Here is a 19,430-nt window from a genome sequence, read left to right as displayed (position 1 = left end):
TATATAGAAATAATCAATGTCGTAGCGGATGGTCTGGTTTGCTTTTGTAGGTCATATAGAGTAATTCGAATTCATTTCAGTCTGTTTCATAACCATCAAAAAAAACTTCCCACAGGGAATTTAATTTAAAAACTGAATTGAGAAATTAACTTTCAGATTGATCATTTTTTTGTAGTGCATCAGTTCTGCATGCATCCCTCTGAATTGTCAATTAAATGAGCAAAATCCAGTTGACACTCCCTGGATCACAGAGACCCCTCAACAAAAAGGAAATGCAACACATTTTTAAAAAGGAAAGAAAGGGTTGTCTTACTCCTGAATGGTATTAAATGCCAATTAAAGCGGGAACGTCTTTTAAAAACAAAAAGAATGCCTGTGACTCAATAGAACTATGTCTCCCATGATGCACCGGTGGTAGCATCGCTGAAGTTCAAAGTTCATACATTACAGTAAAAATAGGGTAGTCGCTTGCTGGCTGTCTGTGTGTGTGTTCGCTGGGAATAATAAACAGCTTGGTGGTCACAGAACTTAACGGTTGCCACCGAACCGACAACCGGCAGAGGAAACCGAAGATGGCCCTCAGCTAATCGGCGCCTGCTATTGCCCTCTTGTCGGCGGATTTACAGAACCACGGCTAGCTGGGTGCTAACGTTAGCACGCTAGCTTGCCAGGAGCACATAGCAACTGCTGCTAGCTAACGTCACTGGACTGGTACTCTTTACTCTCAAGACTGCAGCTATGTTCGTCCAGGAGGAGAAGATTTTCGCCGGGAAAGTGTTGAAAATACACATCTGCACTATGGACGGCACGGAGTGGTTGGAGGAGGTTACGGAAGACACCACTGTTGATAAACTGAAGGAGAAGTGCTTGAAACATGTAGGTGTTTGGGTTGTTTGTGTCTCCCTTGTTGCTTTTTTTGTCCTGTCACTCCTGTGCCCGGGGTGTTTGCAGTCTATCGTGCCCTCTGTGTAAACTGTCAGTGTCAGTGTCACTGGCTTTGTATTTATAGTAACTGGGTAGACTCTGCTATTTATAATTTAGCAGGTTGGCTGCCCCTCTCAGGCTAGCTAGCAGCCCGACTCTGCCCCTTCCCTGTAAGCAGTGGCTAGCCATATAGGCATGCTGCTTTAAGTTACTGACAGTCTATAATTACACAGCTCATCTCACTTCCTTGTATGGCCTCTGTAGCATTAAGTCAAGTTCAAGTTCTAAGTTTGTTTTTCATGACAACATGATATATGTACACATGAATTGCTATAATTTGTGTACCAGTAACATAGGGGCACAGTCATCATGATTATATAGTTAAATGTAACATCAGATTCAAGGCTTTTATTAAACGTTTTGTTGGGTGTAATATTTAGGTTTCTTGCTACAACCTTACTAACAACTACTAAATTATTTGCCATTTTATATTGATAGTTCAGTTATTAAAAAACAGAGATAAAAAAAAAGCAATTTGGCACAATATTAATCCCAGGTAAAGTTTACCCATGTATTTTTTTTTTTTAGTTGAACTTAAAGATACTTATAAATTAAAAGGCAAAGAAAAGAGCAGTACATTTCACAGCAGAAAATACATTTTAGCTTTATATTTGACTTTCTGACTGATTGAAATTAAGTCAAACAGCACAATCTTTAATTAATGATTTACGTATGATATGATATGATATGATGTTATGATATGTAAATGATCTTGGCATGCTTTAGTTGCGACATTTTGAATTGAATACTTACAAGTTTTGTCTTCTGTCTTAACAATTTTTAACTTGATGGTACTGGAAATACTGATATGATAATAATAACAATTCAAAGTTGCATCCCTACTGTTCAATGTTTGTTTCTGAGGTTGTTTGTATTGTGCTTGGTTTATAGTATGTGCATGGAAGTCTAGAAGACCCCAAAACACTTACCCACCATAAACTCATACATGCTGCTACAGAGAGAGTCCTCACCGACACCAAAACTGTCGCTGAAGAAAACCTCAAAGATAAAGGTATGTAACACCCTATTTAATGGCAATTAATAAAATTATGATCTATCACTGTTGTCACTCCTTGTACTGACCATGTTATCTGTATATTGTAGAAGTTTTGCTGCTCATAAAGAAAAGACCACCACCAACCCCTCCAAAGATGGCAGAAGTTAGTACAGACGAAAAGGTAAGATAAATCGTTTTTGAAAGCATTTCCTCATCATTGTTTAAAAACTCTGCACCAGCCTGCTTTTAATTATCTCTCTCTGTTGTTTTTCCTGGTCGTCAGAAGAAACAAGATAACAAGGCTCCTGACAAAGATGCAATTTTAAAAGCCACCGCCAGCCTGTCCACACGCCACACTGACCGCACTGTTACTCAGCATAATATTAGAGACGTAAGGCTCTGTGTGGGATGGGTATAGCTCACAGAACACACAGCAAAAATTCAACTTTACAACAATTGTTTTACCACTTTAGAGCTAAAATGTGATTGTGTATTAAGGATTTAAATGACTCTTGTTGTATTTGTTGTGTTTTTGTTGTACCAGTTTCAGACGGAGCTAAGGAAAATCCTGGTATCTCTCATTGAAGTCGCCCAGAAGCTTCTTGCCTTGAACCCTGATGCTGTTGAGCTCTTTAAAAAGGCTAATGGTAAAGTTTAAATTAATTCTCCTAGAGTCAGAAGAAGCAGGAGAAGACGTTTTTCTTGGAAAGAAAGAATATTTCTGTAAAACTCTTGACAGAATAAGTTTTGACATGTTTCAGGCTGTTGTTGTCTTTAAGTACTGTATTAGTTTTTGCCATCAAGCTCCATGCAATTTGTTTTCCACAGCAATATTATGATGAATATCGTTTCTGGGAAAAAAGATCTTGATGCATATTGTTGTTGACACTTCACACATGTTGCCAAAGCCTTACTTTCAGTTCTCTGATCTCTTTGTGTCTGTGCAACTTGTAGCGATGTTGGATGAAGATGAAGAGGATCGGGTAGATGAAACAGCCCTTCAGCAGCTCACTGAGATGGGTTTCCCTGAGAGCAGAGCCATCAAAGCTCTTAGATTGAACCAGTGAGTCTGTGTTCGTTTGATAAAAGCTCACTTACAACTGATAATGACTCAAACTACTTGAAATATGTCTTCACCATTGAGCCATTCCAAAATCTGCTCTTGTAGTTGAGAATTTCTTCAGATTTATCAACTTCATGATACATTTTCTGCAAGACTTTTTTCCCGGTCACTTTCAGAAACCTTTTTCTCATCTTATCATTTTCTTTCTGCAGCATGTCAGTGACCCAGGCAATGGAGTGGCTTATCGAGCATGTAGATGACCCCTCTGTAGACGCACCGATACCAGGCTCGGACTCCTCTGGGGCAGCAGGAGCCACGGCCGCCGCCACACCGGGCCCCTCCGCCTCAGCCTCAGCCTCAGCCTCAGCCTCAGCCTCAGCCTCAGCTTCAGCCTCAGCCTCAGGCACAGCCTCCGCTCCTAACCTCCTACGCAGCCTCTCCAGCCAGTCGAGCACAGAAGAGAGCAGCCGACAGGACGAGCTCACAGAGATCTTCAAGAGGATCCGCAGGAAACGGGAGTTCAGACCGGACTCAAGAGTGGGTGACTTTAACCAGTCAGAGCTTTCATACAGTACTTTGGTTATTACTTACTCTTATAAAACTTGCCTCTGGCTTACACACAGCTTGGTTGAGGGCAGGTTGCCAGTTTAAAGTTGTAATCTCAAACATTTCAGTTTCGTTCTCTTTGGCGGCACCTATAGCGATAAACGGTAATTGTGGGAGCACACTTCCCAGATATCCAGACAGTGCTGCATGTGTGACGTCCACGGTTGGCTCCGGTTGTAACTCTTGATTTTCCTCGCAGACTGTCGCTTTCCTTATTAGACTCTTTGCTTTCATCCAAGCGTCGAATTAGTTTCTTTTTCTTTGGACTTATGTTTGAAGTTGTATCTGTAGTCATCGATCTTTTCTTTGTTTGTTCAGCCATAGTAGATTACTGTTTACTCGCAACACTTGCAGAGAGTGGAAAAGCAGTCGCTTAGCTCCACCTACCCTCTCTGGCAGACCAACCACTGCTGGGTGATGGAAACTGCGACACCAACTGGGCGCCGCTTGTGATTTTTTTCCATGCAAGTAGCCACAGACAGCCAGTCTGTCATACTACAAATGCAAAATGACATTTTAGCAATTACTTTCCTTAAATTTACTACTCGATAAAATGACTTAATGTTGGAGCTTAAATACAGTTTAGACTGTTAATCTTTTGTGTTGAAAGTTGCTGTTTATCACTGCTAATACAGCAGGGCAGGGCAGACTTGAGACAGGACCAAATGTGGTAACTGTGAAGTCACTTTTTCATCTGATCAGTCAGATATAGAATATACCTGATCGGAATCACTGGCTCGAGACGGCCTGTTAAACACAGATATTATAGAAACATGCACTCATGGATAAAAAGTGTTTGTTGCTTTAGTCACAGAATTTTCTTCCCTCTCTAAATCTACCTCAGTTTCCCGCAGAAGAGGGCTCCCCTGTATTTCCAAAAATAGAAAACTGATTAAAAGCCATCTTCCAGCAAAAACACCTCCACTGTGGTTCACTTTTCTAACACACTGCCTTATAATTGTTGCAACACGTTTCCCGCTGCTTCTTCTGCTGTGCACAAATTACTTTGTTTCTTGTAAGACACCCGCCAGGCTCCACAGAAGTGTGACGGTGTATGTTGTGATTGAAATAAGAAGCTCTTCAAAATAAACACAGGCTCTTTCTATGTTTCTGCAGGCTGTCATTGCATTGATGGAGATGGGGTTTGATGAAAAGGAGGTGATCGATGCTCTGAGGGTGAATAACAACCAACAGGATGCTGCGGTAGGTGCATACATCCACAGTCGTAGTGTTTGCAAACAGTAGATGATTTGAGAAAGATAGATGTTAAAAATATAAATGGTAAAATGATAAGGCCCTATGAGGGTAATTTGTGATTCTGGCCTGTATGAATCAGACTGACGGGACTTGTGTAACGAAATGATGTCACTTTCTTTGTTTTGATAGTAAGTGATACTGTTTGCAGCCACTTACATAACCCATGTCCGGCCCACCGATGCTGAAACAATTCTTAGCTCAACAATGCTCAGAATTTAATGAATATTTTTATTAATTTAAGAGGGCCAATATATTAAAGGAAATTTAGACACTGCACTGTAGATGATCCTGCAGTCTGACCTCCATCAAGAAGAAACATAAAATACATAGAAAATGTATTTTCAGGTCATTTGGGATTTACACTGTGCGTTTCTGTCCTTCAGTGCGAGTGGCTGCTGGGAGACAGGAAACCCTCTCCTGAAGATATGGACAAAGGCATCGACACCAACAGCCCGCTGTTCCAAGCCATTCTGGAGAATCCAGTGGTCCAGTTGGGTCTAACCAATCCCAAGACTCTGCTCGGTACAGTCTCGACAAATATAGTAGAAAATCAAGTAAAAAATTGAACTTTAAATGAAAATCTGAAAGTCCACCGAAACAAAGATAAAACTAATTTAGTTAGTGCAAAGAACTTTACAGACTAAATATATTGTATATATTGAGTAATTTCAATCCTGTAGTGCTTTTCGTTTGAAAAAAAAAACCATGCATACGTTGTTGCCCTTTTGCTCTGCATGCACACTGCTACTGTATGAACAAACATATAGAAGTGAGCCCCAAGAAGTAGCTGATCATTACCATAATTAGTAAGACTTCAAGGCCCCGTGCCCTAGCGCCTTTTTCTGAGTGCTAGCATCTTTTTTTCAATTGTTACCAATGAAGACAGAGTGTCCGCGGCCGCCTTGAGAAAAAAAGCTGCACTAAAGTGTCTTTTTTCAGAGCGCTCCGCCTTTTTTGTGCGGCCTCTTCGAGCATGAAGGAGCAACTTGTTTTGGCCGTTTCTATCTTACCGGAGGTGTATAAATGACAAACAAACAGTGTCACAATTGAGACAGAGTGTTGCATTTTTTATCGCCCTACGCGTTGTAAGCTTGTTGTTAGCTGTGTAGTAAGTTAAACTTACTGTTGTCATAGAAACAAAATGACAGAGTGCAGCGTTTTTTCCCTCACCATGTGCAGTGTTTTTTCTCTAACTGCACAAGCACTTCATCCCATCGCTCCCCAGTGCCGTACCAGCGTTTTTCTGCCAGAAAAAGGCGCTATGTGCACACGGGGCCTAACTAGATCTCCAGACTTACTGTTGGTGACAGGAAGTTATGAATCTGTAAATATTACTGAAGGATTGTTTTTGTGTTGTCACTGTGTTTTACTCCCTTTTTAATGGGGAATTTCTAAAATATACAAAGAAGGACACAAACAAATATCAAAAATCATATAACAAAATATATATGATATAGAGATCACAAATCTGCTTTAATTAGACTTTGTAATCTGCAGATGGATTTAATAGTAGCTTAGAACAAATCTTGTGGTTGGTTGGTTTTCATATAATAAGACAAAACATGAGACCCTCCGTTTTCACATCTCAGTCCAGTTGTGGGTCAACACCAGAATTGACAGCTTTCACCGTGCCGAAACAACCAGACCAGAAAGACAAAATCACCAGAGTTTGTTTGCACTAGGAATGTCTAAGCTCTTATTCTGAAATACGTTTCTTCCCCCTGTGCCGTGTGTCTGTACGCAGCGTTTGAAGACATGCTGGAGAATCCTCTGAACAGCACCCAGTGGATGAACGACCCGGAGACCGGCCCCGTCATGCTCCAAATATCCAGAATCTTCCAGACCCTCAATCGCACATAGAGCCTCCTGGTGACCTCCCTTGTGTGACTGTGGCAGCTTGTGTGTGTGATTGACAATATTGGGAAGTATGAATGTGTGTACGGATGCGTGTGTGTAACTGGGTGCGGCAGAGACACAAGTATTGTTTTTGCCTTGTAAAGACAAAGCCGGAGGGGTCAAAGTATGAATTAAGATGTTCTACATATAACTATTTATAACAGTACAGTAAAAACACTTATACAGACAAATGTTAACATAAGCATTATTATTATTACAGTAATAAAAAACAAGATTTAGTATGTTGTTTTTACATTTTAATGAGAACAATTTATAGTTATGACAGACATGATTTATTTTATATAATTTCTCCATGTGCAAAAATGACATCGGACATCAATTTAATGTTTACACTTCAAAGGAAACTGTTTTTGTATGTTTTGCAATATTTAAATATCAATTACAGTTTTGTGTCTGTCTCTTTAAATTGTTACATTTCATCAGTGGTTAATGTGTGAATGTCTCCTGTCTTTCATGTTTGGTTTTCTTCCCCCTTTGTCGTGTTTTGGCTTGTAATTGAGAGGCTGGCGGTCGCGGTTGAGTGTTTGTTAAGCTGATTGAAAATAGGCTTTCAGACACATTTACCTCTGTCTCCATTCATGCCTGCGAGGTCACTGTAAGACAGCCGCCTCTCAGTTTACAGAGAACAATTGTCCTTAAGCTTCTTTAAGAATATTTATTTGACTTTCTTGCCTTTTTAGACGAAAGCTGTACACTAAACTGTTTGTGTCTTAGTCATGTTTTTACAAGGAAATTATATATTAGGCCTGTGTGTTTATTGTCGATGTGCTCTTGAATGTCATATATTCATGTTGCTCTCAATTAGCACTTGTTCACCTCTATGAATATCACTCACTGCAGCACTGAGGAAGTTAAAAGAAGGGTTTGTCTCAAAAGGCTGTAGTGGGATCTAAACAAAGCTGAGCCTAATCAAAAAGGGGTTTGCCTTTATAACCTTTAATTTGAATGATGAGGATGCATGCTCGCTTCATGCTGCGGAGCTTGGAGCATCTTCATAGACACAAAGAAATAATAGAATTGAAGACCCAACCTGTGTTGGTCTTTTGGTTTACTTTTTTTCTTTTGAGAGCAATGAACATTTATGCTGTCAAACCAAATCAAAATGTCACTATATAACCTGCCTTGTCATTAGATGTACCCATTGAAAATACCCTCTATTTCTGTGCAATAGCAAGGACTTCAGTTAACCTGTAAAGAAATATATTTGATTTGAGTGTTAAGAGATGTGTGATTTGCAATGGGGTAGTGTGTTACACAATATTAGCCTTTGCATTGAGTACTTAAGATCTCCAGCTACAAGCAGGTGAGCTGTGCCTCTCCTGGTTGCACTGAGAGTTAGAAACAATATGGAGGGTGGTGTGTTTTGCCAAGCTTTTGAGTGTTTTTATTCAATATTTAAAATGTGGTATTGATGTGACTTTCTGCTCAGGGAGGCTGAGATTGTTTTTCTAAACCTGTCGTTATGGCAAACCTCTGCTCACCCCAGTCTAGTTTGGCATTTGGAAAATGGCTTTAACCAATCTATGTAAAACTTTGCTTATGAATAAGAGCACCACAAGACATGGTTTCGTAAATGCAATATTTGAAAATATTTAAATGTTTTTAGAGAGAAGTGTCTGTTTGAACAATGTATTATTACATTATTTATATCAAAGCCAAACGAGTAACTTGTTCTTATTTATAACATTTTTAGCAAACCTCAAATCTAATCTACAAATGTGAAAATATTAAATGATTCAAATGTTGTTTTTACAAACCATTATTAAAAATGTGCTAATGGACTGGTAGGTCGCCATGTGAGTTAAAGTATGGAGGAGGGCTTCTACACGTCTCTGGGAGCCTCTCTGCACTCTTTTTGCACTGCAGTGGACCTTCATCATATCCACAGTGACCAGCTGCCGCACCACCTCCACGCTTTGCATTGGCATGCGTAAAAAAGTAAAAACTGTCCCATCATATCTTGAAGCAAACATTGGGAGATGGAACACTTAAAGGAGAAAAAAATGAGTCCACAGAAAATGCAGGCATCTTTCAAAACAGTCAACAGGAACAGAAAAGAACAAAACTAACTTTTTTGCTTAAGGACGCTGAAGAACTGTTGGAGTCACAGGTTAATGTTTTCACTCAGCTTTCATGCAGGACTGTCCCAGATTTACAACCTATGCAATATACTTTCACAGTCTGTTCATCCAAACAGCCTCATGGCTACTGGCATCTAAATCACTATTGCATTAAAGTTATTTTTTGTGGCTGTATTTGGATTCTGTGTGCGTATCTTTCTTTCTTTCTTTGACAATATCCACCTTGTAGTCTTGGATCCATAAAACTTATAGGATTATAAATTCACACCACCCTGGTCCTGACAGTTTTCCCCTGCCCATTGATGAGCTATTGGATGTTGTGTAGAAGACAAGCAGTAAGGAAACTTCAACATTCATTCAAGACATGGAAACCACTACCACTACTGCCTCAAATGGCTGACTTACCTTTATCTGATCATTTCCCTATTAAAGCCTCCTTTCTAGTTCACAGGGATGGACTGGTTTGTTCCTTTCCTCATTTAAGTTGGACGCAGACAAGAGAAGAGATGATGGGGAATTCTTTCTCAAATGTCTTACCACACGCTGCATCTATAAAGATCTCCTCTCCATCTGAATTTCACTGAATTTGTTGGAGGAGAGAGAGTTATAGGAAACCGATCAATCTGTTTCATAAGGAACCAGTGCATGCCCCTCCCTCTGGGGCCACCTTTGGAAGGGAGTTGAGAGCCATTTAGTCTGGAATAATTAATTAATTAATTAATTAAAGAAATCCTAACTCCAAACACCTTAGATATCTATCATCTGAAGTGTCTGATCCTGACATAGTAACTTGACCTTGATTTCCCACACACGGATATGGTGTCCAATTCAAGTGCTTGCTGATTAATTCTTTGAACATTATCTACTAACACTTAAAGTACTAAAAAAAATGGACAGTTTATAACCCAAATATCACCTTGGATTAAATAGTCCTGGTTGTGGAGCCAAATCTTCCCCATGCAGCACAGCCAATAGGAAAGGTTCCAAACTCCAAGAGATCAAGGATGATTCAGAACTTCGTCACACAACATCAAGATTTTACCCACAAGTCAAATAAGGTTCCTCTGACTCTCCTCTACTTGCCTCTCTGCTACCTGACATGTGCAGACTTTCACTTTTTTAATGGCGGCCTGCTCAGCTTTGGCAAATCCTTTTGAGAAGAAAGAAGCTTGGTTCGCTTCATATAGATACCTCATAACTGCAACAGTTTAAACTGTGTGTTTGCTATGAGAGTGAGTGTTGTGAATAGACAGACAGTATTCTGCATTAATCAAGGTACATCTGTAAGAACAACTTGACCAATGTGCATACTTGGAGTCCAGTGCTCAAGTCATGTCAGGTGAAGCATGTGCAAAGTGTGAGGAGAGAAGATGCAACAAGGCTTTAGGTTGCATTTTAACCCTGTGTCAAATTATTGTTGCACTTCTACGCTGCTACAGCTGACATTGCGAATTCTTACTACAAATCAGAAGGCAATTTATTCACATGAAAGACCTAGTAATAAACTGTAGAACTACTTTTGAGAAAACAATAACACCACAAATTAGACTCAATACATTGAGAATGACCTGGCTGTGACCAGGTTATGAGTTCAAGTCCCCTGTGATGCAAAATGACTACCACATACCTTAGGTATTGTGCTGTGATTATGATGGATGATAAGTTTGTTTTGGACAATTCTGCCCCAAATGCCCAGCCCTGACTCACTGCTGTGTGGTCACTGTAATTATAAAAATACCCTCTGTGATGATGATATTAAAGAATACATGCAAATTGTCCCATTGATATTGGATATAATTGTGATATATCCAGGATATGTTAACAGAAGTTTAGTAGGCCTAATGCAACAAAAGCAAAATGTCAACGTATACAAATTGGTGTTGATACTCAAACTGTTTCACAAAAATACTGAAATGTTAATGGGATTAAATGTTTTATATAGCACATTTCACCACTAGATGGCATCGTCGGTTAATGTCACAAGGACAAAACAAGGCGATAATAATAAAAGGTGTACATATGTTATGGTAAATTCATATTGAAATTGATGAAAGATTTAAGTAAGCAACTGGACATGCCCGTGGTTTTGCTCACTTTGTCAGACAAGTATTTTAGTTTGATTGAAGTGGTCATGACATGCATCCATGACAAGGACATGGAAAACAACAACATCCACCTAAGCTAAAACTATGGTGAACAACAATAGAACAAGTTTTGGATGCCGAAAAATTAACATACCCTAGAGATGAAATACAAAAACTAAATAAGATGAATCCCAGAGATAGACTTGCTAGACTGGCTAATTATATCAACTTAAACCAAGACCTGCAGTTAATATATTATTTTAATTTGACCGATAAAAAAAACTCTCAATGTACAAAAGAAACAGCTATTTGGAATGATGAATTTGTAATCATTGCGATAAAGTAATAAAAACGAATTGGTCATAACAAGTGAAGGTAAACTGAGCTTTGTTTTTTGTTTTAACTTCCAAAGTGAGTGAAATAAAAGTAGAAGAGTGAGTTAGTGTTGGTAATGGTTTGACAGTTATTACCAGTATTACTAATAACAGTCTGGTAAGTAATCACGCATGCGCAGACGTGGCTTTTACGAAGGCTGGGATGATAATTACATTTCTATGGGCAGAGCGCGAACACACCGCCGGTCCTCGCTGCATAGACCGTGCCACAATGATATCTGCAAACGTTAACTATCATGTGGTGCCTGGTACAGAGATAGATTTTTAAACAGAAGAGCCTATTTACGACGTGTTTCTTCTTTGGAGAGCCCCCCCTCTTCTGCCTGGCATTTGTTTCCACTGAAAGCCTGCCGTGGAGCGGTTGTCACGCAGGCCGCGAAAAGGGTCCTGTTGCTGGGAGGAGACCGTTCAAACTCGCCTCCCTCGCTGCTAGCATTATTAGCTGGCTATGATGCGTCGCTGCTGCTGGTGTATTTTCTACACTGCAGGCCATTGTAAAGCGAGGCAGGTCGTTGGTTGATTGTTTACCCCGACGGATCTGAAGGGTGTCTTGGAAATACACCACACCTTTCAAGGTAATGTGTTGCCAGCTAGCTAACGTCATTCATGGGGCCGATGAATGCAGTGCTGCTGTTACAGTACACACTAGCAGGCTAACCGTTAGCCGCTTAGTTAGCTAGCTGCTTTACATTTGCATGCATGGGCGCTTAGATAACCTATAGTCAGGCAAATGTGCACCGTGTCACATAACGGGTGTCCCCTGATTCATGAGTGTATAACAATACCAGTATACTAGCATATATAGCTAATCTATGTGATTAGCAATTACCTAGCTTGATCAAGAAACAAGCTTTGGGCCGTTAGTGGCACCATAATGGTGTGGTGGGAAGGTAATGCGTACAGGTATTAGAACATTAACTTTATCGGTGTAAACTTTATTTTTTTCTGGCAAAATAAAGGTAACAAGGCGTTGGCCCTTACTATAATACTATGTGTAAGCAGATACATTCCACTTTCCCCTAATTATCGCCATCCTGTTAATTTATTAGAAATGCTGCTGTGGATGTATTGTTTTGGTCATTGTAAATTTCCACAACAAATTATTAAAAAAACAAAAACAAAATGGGTACGGCCAAGCAAGAACTCAGCCTACAGGGCAGGAGCATTTGAAAGTGAAAGTGCTCTGACTTGGCTGTAGGCACTGATAATGGAAATCATATTTAATAGTAGTAGTAACTTAAAATGCGTAGCGCTTCTTGAAATATGAGCTTACAAGGTTTTCAAAGCAAACTGTCAAAACATGCAAATACGATTTTAGTTGATGAAAGGAGTTTAAAGAGACGGATCAAATCAACATTGAGTCCCTGTATAACGTCCTGTAGATGTGAGTCTAGACTGGGCCACTACTTTCAGAGTTATGTTGCAGGGTTTGAAATATTTATGTGTATAAATGTGGGGGTTTTAGTAGTTAGCTTTATTACCTACCAGTATGATTACTGTACTCTTGTAATCATCAAAATTCTCTTTCTTTAAGGGATTTTGGTTCAAGCAACTCTAATGTAAATTTATTGGGAGAGGCAATGAATTTCTTTTGTTCTGTAGTACCGGATTAGTACAGTACCTAATGTGCTTAACAGAGTGTACATAATGACCAGAAAGTTTCATGCACATACTCAGCATTGTTTTAATTAACTATGGCCTCACTGCAGTTTCCTTTTATAATGTAATGAGACACTGTCTATACTTTCTCATTAAGGATTTGACATTATGAATGTAATCATCACGGACAGGATGCTACTTTGGTACTTATGTCTCAGCCACCAGATGTAAGCCTAATTGACCACTAAAGGGAGGATTAACAGAAGCACCCAAAACAGTATTGTCCTTAATAATAATCAAACGCCAGATGAGGATTTTATTTACTTATTTATTGAAGAATCATACTGATAGAGTGTCCAGCCACTCATATAAACCATGCCGACAATTGTCACTTTGCGGGTTGTAGGTAGCTTATGTCTGGCTTTTTGGCTGTGTCCCTGACTCAGCAGAATGTTCAGTATTATTGTGACTTTAACATCATGTTTATTTTAATTTTTTTAGGATGGATGTTGATTTGTGTGCTGGTGCGGACAGTACCAGGAGAAAAGTGGATTTGACTGGCGCTGCAGAAGGCACAATGGACGTCGTACCGTTGGAGATGTATGACTCCGCCAGGGCAAAGATAGCTGCCAACCTACGGTGGCTGTTTGCCAAAGCCTATGGCATTGGTAAGTAATTTATTTTGCATTCACACAAAAGGAACACCAATTATCTATTTTATTTAGATTTCCCGTTGGCTATATGAATTTCTCACAAAATAATTTACAGGTGGCGGGGCATTTGTGACCATAGAGACTTTAATGGATCTTGTGCAGCATCTTCCCTCCTATTCTCATAGCTATTTTGGATGTTATTGCTGCAACGATGTGTTTACTCTTGTCAACATACTGTTGTCAGCAGATTGTGTAGAGCTTCAGAGCTGACACATTGACAGGGGGAAGAGAAAGGGAAAGAAATATTTGTGTATGTGTGCAGTCAAGCCAACACTAATTCCCCCATGACACTTGGCAACTGAAGCCTCCACCACTGACTCACCAGGTCCGTCCATTATGGTTTGGTGGCCAGTGAGATTGAACCCAAATCAGGCCGAGTGACAGGCACTGAGTGAGGATTAGGCTATATTTGTTAGACTGTACTCAGAGCATGGAAAATACTGATCCGCACTGCCACTCACTCATTCCCTGTTAAGATGGTATCAGCATTAGTAACTAGGAGCCTTTAGGCCAGATTTTCCTGTCTTGTCTGTCATTGCAACAGTCAAGATTGAAATAGATTTCAGGACTGAGTGGAGTTGTATGACTTTAAGTATTACCCTTAAGGCTCTGTTTCCTTGTGGCTGCAGAACTAGCACCCAGCTGCAAAAGAAAGTATGCTTCTTTCACAGCTGATCAAGTCAGTGCATGATGTGGAGGGGTTTTTGATGCTTTGTTTTGTCTTTTATTTGTAGAGGAATTAACTGTTGATGAAAGTTTGGGAACAATTGAGGGCATGTCCACAGTTGCCAGTTTATTTAGTAAATTTAGCCAAAACTAATTGGAGAAGAATAAACAGAAAAATGTGGAGGATTGCCTTTCTCTTGTAGGCTAGTTTCCTTCTGCTACAGGCAGCCATTTTTCAGTACTCAACTCGGGAAAACAGATGAACTCCCTGGTGAAATAGTGATCGTGGCTGGTGAAACTCTAGTTGAGAGACTCCTGCCCTTCATATCTCCTGCCAGTAGTGTTGGCATGATTTCATATAGAGGCATTGGGAATTATTCTAGGCCCTGCAGCCCAGTGTGTCTTTGTCTGTACCTACATATATATGTTAACCATAAGAAAAAAATCCTGTGGTGTGAGAATGTTGACCTAATTTTCTCTGAGAGACTGCGCTCGCATAATAAATATTTAACCTCTGAACTCGGGCATGTCCACTGAGAACATCCGGACTGTTTGGCAGTTGTTCAATCATCTGCAAAAGACTGAAAGTGTTGCAGGATACAATCACATGATGCTGCCATTGTTTTTACTGCAGGACTGCTATTTACCTTTGCATGTGCTACGCTGCGTCTCTCCTTATCGTAGTGGTAACGCTTAGTCCTCAGCCATGTAATGCAGGAGTCCCATCATTCCCTGCTTTGCATGTTTGCTGCATCGGTGTAGACTCTGTTCAAATCATCCGTCATTATTTCAGAGGCTCATACAAGCTTTCCTTTGTGTTCTGCTGCCTCTTACATATCTGTGGTCATTATAAAGATTTCCTTATACCACTGAAGCTTTCATAGTAAACAAATGACAGTAGGATTGGAGCTTTAATGGTGATCCAGATTGTGGATGGAAAGCTATTGTCTATTCTGTTATTTTTCTTATGCCACGGTTCATTACTCGGACTCATATTTTCCCAGAGTTTAAACCGAGGCTTGTAGGCATTCGCTTGCTCACTTCTCAGTTTGTCATCATAGGCCCCGGCTAACTGTGCAGGCTGAAACGTGGAGCATAACAACATCACTGTACAAACAAGATGAGGCACACATAGATAATCATGGGTGGAGGTGCTGTTCAGTTTCAGAGAGCGTACATTAGCCCCAAAGCTTAGGCAGTCCTCAGGTGCAGCCGCAATTATCATCCTCCCATGGGAACTGAATATACCAGACCCATTTTATTTTCACCCCATGGCTCATATGGTGTGTGCTACATTGCTATTGCTGCACAGTTGCTTGCCTGGCTTGTGTAATGACTGGCAGATATGAACAGTGGTGTGTAAACAGTTAAGATGACGTAGCATCATTTTTAATACGTGCTGCCGTGTCTCAATGTAGGGTCTGTCAGGAATTCAGGTGCATCTGGTGTGTATCCATTGCAATGGTTGTGCATGTTTGTGTTTGTGTACATGCTCTACTGGCCTCTGCCTGTGCCACAGCTGCTCCTGCCTGAGCGACAGACAGCCAGACACAACACCGGCGAGAGCGAGCACCTGCTGACAGTTGCAGGCACATTGCTGGTCCTTGCCCCGCTCTCTGCCCTGCTTGTGTTGATCGTGGTACCGAGCTGCTCACGGTTGACTGACTCTGCTGTAGCACATCCTGGGTCTCGCTGCCAGGCCCCTATCCTCATGCTCCGCCCTATCCCAACATTTATCTGCCTGGCTTCTGGTGGCAGGAGAATGGGGGGCAGCTGCCACACAACATCAGTGTCTGTGGAATGAAGTCAAACGTGAAGTCTCGCCCTAACTGGACCCCTTTGTTTCCACACACAATCACTCAGTGTCCTGATGCGTTTATTTACTCAGACGCAGCTCTCCAGGAATGACCCACACTGCTGGGTGTTATGCCTAATAGAAAAATGCTGTTGCACAGCGACATCCTTATTTGCAACATGTGTGTGCATGGTGGCAGACAGCATTTCGTTGAGGCCTGTGTTGTTTTAATGCATATGGAACCCAGTACACAGGATGGATGTGATCTGAGCACGAGCAGCTACTAACACAAAGGCTGCATGGTTCATTTTATAAACAGTGCAGGCTCAGGCTTACATAACAACAAATCTTCATATAGTTGCTTTAGCAGGGAGATTTATTGCATTGAAACAAATGCTGCTAATTTTCTAATAGAGATGTTTGCAATTCCGTGCACATTTTAATGGATCACTATCAGTTAAAATAGAGCAGGTTTATATCTGATCATTTCATTTCTGAACTTCACCATGTTTGGTCAGTGCTGCACTCTTTTTATTACATCTGGACTCTGCAGCGCAGCAATTAGCAGCATATGCAAGTGAAACGTGGAGTTTGTGAATGTGAAAAGTTGGACCAAAAATAAATTCTAAATATATAAAATGGGAAATTCCTACTTCCTAAGATTTATCAGTAAATGACAAGACTGTTGATACACCACGTGATGCACACAGGCAGAATCCAAAAACAAATCTAACATCAGAAGAAAGAAGAGCATCACTTTGCTTTGAAGAAATCATAAAAACAAGGATTTAATGTTTAGGAACATAAGAAAAATCCCCCATTATATCAATTATTTAGAAATTTTATTTTTTTCTAAAGAAAATGTTTTGGCCATTTTGCCCTTTATTAGATGGGACAGCTGGAGAGAGACAAGGAATATTGGGAGGAGAGACAGGTGGATGACATGCAGTGAAGGGCCGAGGGCGGGTGTCGAGCTTGCGCCCGCCACGCCGAGAACTGTAGCCTCTTTATATTGGGCGCCTTCTTTACCCACTGAGCTAAACCAGCGCCCCCATTCTGAAGTATTTTTTGACTCTAAAAAACACTGAGTCAAAAACACCTCATGCAAGCAACAGTTGCATCATCACAGGGTAACGCCACCAGTTTATACAACTAACTGAAACTGCACCACAAAGTCTAAAATGCTGAAGGCGACAAAAACAACTTTAAGATTATTTACACCTGACCCTAAAAACATCTACAATGTGAGACTTACTAGTTGCTCTTTTCTGATGACTTTCAATCATTGAGAACTGAGCAGCCTAAGCTGACGTCGTGTTTAGTCTTGCAATGATATGTTTTATATTTTATTATTGCTAACTTTGGCTGCTTCCTCGCTTGTGCAGTAAAACATTTGTGCGTGGTGTATTATCATCCACAAAAGCAGCTGGAAGAAGCAGCCTGCCTGCCTTCCTGTTTTTGTGAGCAGGAGATTGCTGATGAGTAGCTCTCTTTATCCCGTCAGTCAGAGCAGACACTAAGAACACATCACATACACACATACGGCTTATGCTGTGTTACTGGCGCTCAGACAGTTCAAAACGGATTTAACAGAACAGGGTTATTTCTGCCACCACATCGTTTTGTGTAGTGCCGGATTTTGGACAGGGTTTGTGCAACATTTTAGCCTTAATAAAAGCTTTATCTTGCAGTATGTATTACGTCTGTGCATGCCAGAAGTCAAGTGCTTCATCCCCTGCCCTTATATGGCTGTGGGTTCTGGTTTTAAGAATGACTTCACATCCAAAGCAGCAGACTCTCATGTGCAGGTCATTGTTTTCTTTTCGTTTTTGTGGCTCCAGTATTTTTAAATTAGTCCTGGCAAAGCCCACCATGTCACCTGAGAGGCCTGCTCCGACTGAGGACTCGGCTTAGCAAGGATCTGTTTCCCAATCTACTTCTGAGGCAGTAAGCTGTGACTTGCAATTACAAATGGCCATGTTTGCTCAGAGTAAACTGAAGCCAGCACGAAGCAAATATAACATGGAAAGCACTGTGGTTTGGCACATTCCTGTAGCCTGTTGACACTGTAAAGGTTTGATGGGTGTAGGCTGAGGCAGAAAGATGCTTGCCAGGCACCACCATTTTCCTGCTCTATCGTACATTAGCTTAACTATATTCTTAGCCTACCAGCTAACCCATATGTCTACAATCCATGTCACAATTTTCAAGATACACTCTACATACTACTTAAGGCCACATCATTCACATAGAAATTATTTATTTTCCAGACCATATTCCAGAGGACTTAAGGGACCCGTTCTACACAGACCAGTACGACCAGGAGCACATCAAGCCGCCTGTCATCCGCCTGCTGCTGTCCTGCGAGCTCTACTGCCGTGTCTGCGCCCTCATCCTCAAGACGGAGCAGGCGGCGTCTCTACAGTCCCACCTGTCTGTCATCCAGGCCCTGTCCAGGAAGGGCATTTATGTTGTGGAAAGTGACGATACACCTGTCACTGATGAGGACCTGGCTGGTGTGCCCATCAAAATGGTGAGTGGATGGACGCACTATTATTGTTTACAGAGACTCCAGCATCAGACAGGCCATGCTGTTGCTGTAGCTTTTACAAAATGTAACCTGTAGCAAAGCTTGCCTGTCAAAGAAGAAGGAAACCAGGCCAGAAGCTATAATAACACATTACCTGTAACATCCCCTTCTCTTCCTGCTTCTGATGTTTTATCTTACCACGGTGACATCAATGGAAGAGGCCATCTCTTTTATCCTTATCCAACAGTACAATCAATGTCAGCCACAGACATTTGAAACACATACAGTGTAGAAGAAACGTTTAAACCTTGTTAACTGTTTTCCTCCCCTGTATTTAAGTGTTTTTTCAAACACATTTTGGTGTGTGACTTAGTGGAACAGCCTCCAGATGATTTGGCTGCATCCTTATCGGTTTTCATTCAAATTAAGAGATGGAATTTGACTGTTACTCATGCTGGCTGTGCGAGGCCTTTCATGCAAGATAAGGCTGTGATTCAAGCTCATAGTGTGTTTGTGATTTTGCTATGGCAATGTTGTTTCATGAGGGGTTAGGACCAGACTTACTTTTGCTCTTCACAACAATTTATATAGTTCTATATGTTCTTTCTACTATCCTTAGCCAAACATACAAAACACGATCACAAAGACGTTTAATTTAGACTCACAAAGGTATAAAAATCCTTTATAATCACCGTAGTAGCTTGAATATTTTTTTCAGCGATAATTTGCGTTAGAATTTCTTA

The 19,430-nt window shown here is 40.7% G+C and overlaps 2 protein-coding genes across 5 annotated transcripts in view; both read left to right on the top strand.

Moving 5' to 3' along the window:
- Positions 1–471: 471 nt before the first annotated feature.
- On the top strand, positions 472–9,072 carry ubac1 (UBA domain containing 1). 2 transcript variants are annotated; one of them, XM_069683055.1, is made up of 10 exons: positions 472–876; positions 1,876–1,996; positions 2,089–2,162; positions 2,268–2,372; positions 2,526–2,628; positions 2,936–3,044; positions 3,257–3,581; positions 4,767–4,853; positions 5,291–5,429; positions 6,652–9,072. In XM_069683055.1, the coding sequence occupies exons 1-10, from the start codon at positions 739–741 to the stop codon at positions 6,765–6,767; spliced, it is 1,317 nt and encodes a 438-aa protein (XP_069539156.1). In that variant the 5' UTR covers positions 472–738; the 3' UTR covers positions 6,768–9,072. The 2 variants fall into 2 exon arrangements, with proteins under 2 accessions (XP_069539156.1, XP_069539155.1); XM_069683054.1 differs by having other exon boundaries at positions 2,265–2,372.
- Positions 9,073–11,565: 2,493 nt separating this feature from the next.
- Positions 11,566–19,430, top strand: part of camsap1b (calmodulin regulated spectrin-associated protein 1b) — a 31,510-nt gene continuing 23,645 nt past the window's right edge. For all 3 annotated transcript variants that reach the window (XM_069682689.1, XM_069682688.1, XM_069682690.1), the window contains exons 1-3: positions 11,566–11,959; positions 13,485–13,651; positions 18,428–18,690. In XM_069682689.1, the coding sequence (XP_069538790.1) occupies positions 13,486–13,651; positions 18,428–18,690 (429 nt within the window). In that variant the 5' untranslated portion in view covers positions 11,566–11,959; position 13,485. The remainder of the gene's footprint in view (positions 11,960–13,484; positions 13,652–18,427; positions 18,691–19,430) is intronic.

This window comes from Semicossyphus pulcher, unplaced genomic scaffold (genome assembly GCF_022749685.1).
Source record: "Semicossyphus pulcher isolate SPU_LCO1_2020_fin unplaced genomic scaffold, fSemPul1.0.p SCAF_6, whole genome shotgun sequence".
NCBI lineage: Eukaryota > Metazoa > Chordata > Actinopteri > Labriformes > Labridae > Semicossyphus > Semicossyphus pulcher.
This window is presented reverse-complemented; position numbering and strand designations above follow the sequence as displayed.

Bases quoted from the DNA above. Each gene is read 5' to 3' on its own strand.
- ubac1 (XM_069683054.1), top strand. From the start codon at position 739: ATGTTCGTCCAGGAGGAGAAGATTTTCGCCGGGAAAGTGTTGAAAATA. The intron at 3,045-3,256 runs GTGAGTCTGTGT...TTCTTTCTGCAG, and splicing joins AAAGCTCTTAGATTGAACCA to CATGTCAGTGACCCAGGCAA. The intron at 4,854-5,290 runs GTAGGTGCATAC...TCTGTCCTTCAG, and splicing joins ACAACCAACAGGATGCTGCG to TGCGAGTGGCTGCTGGGAGA.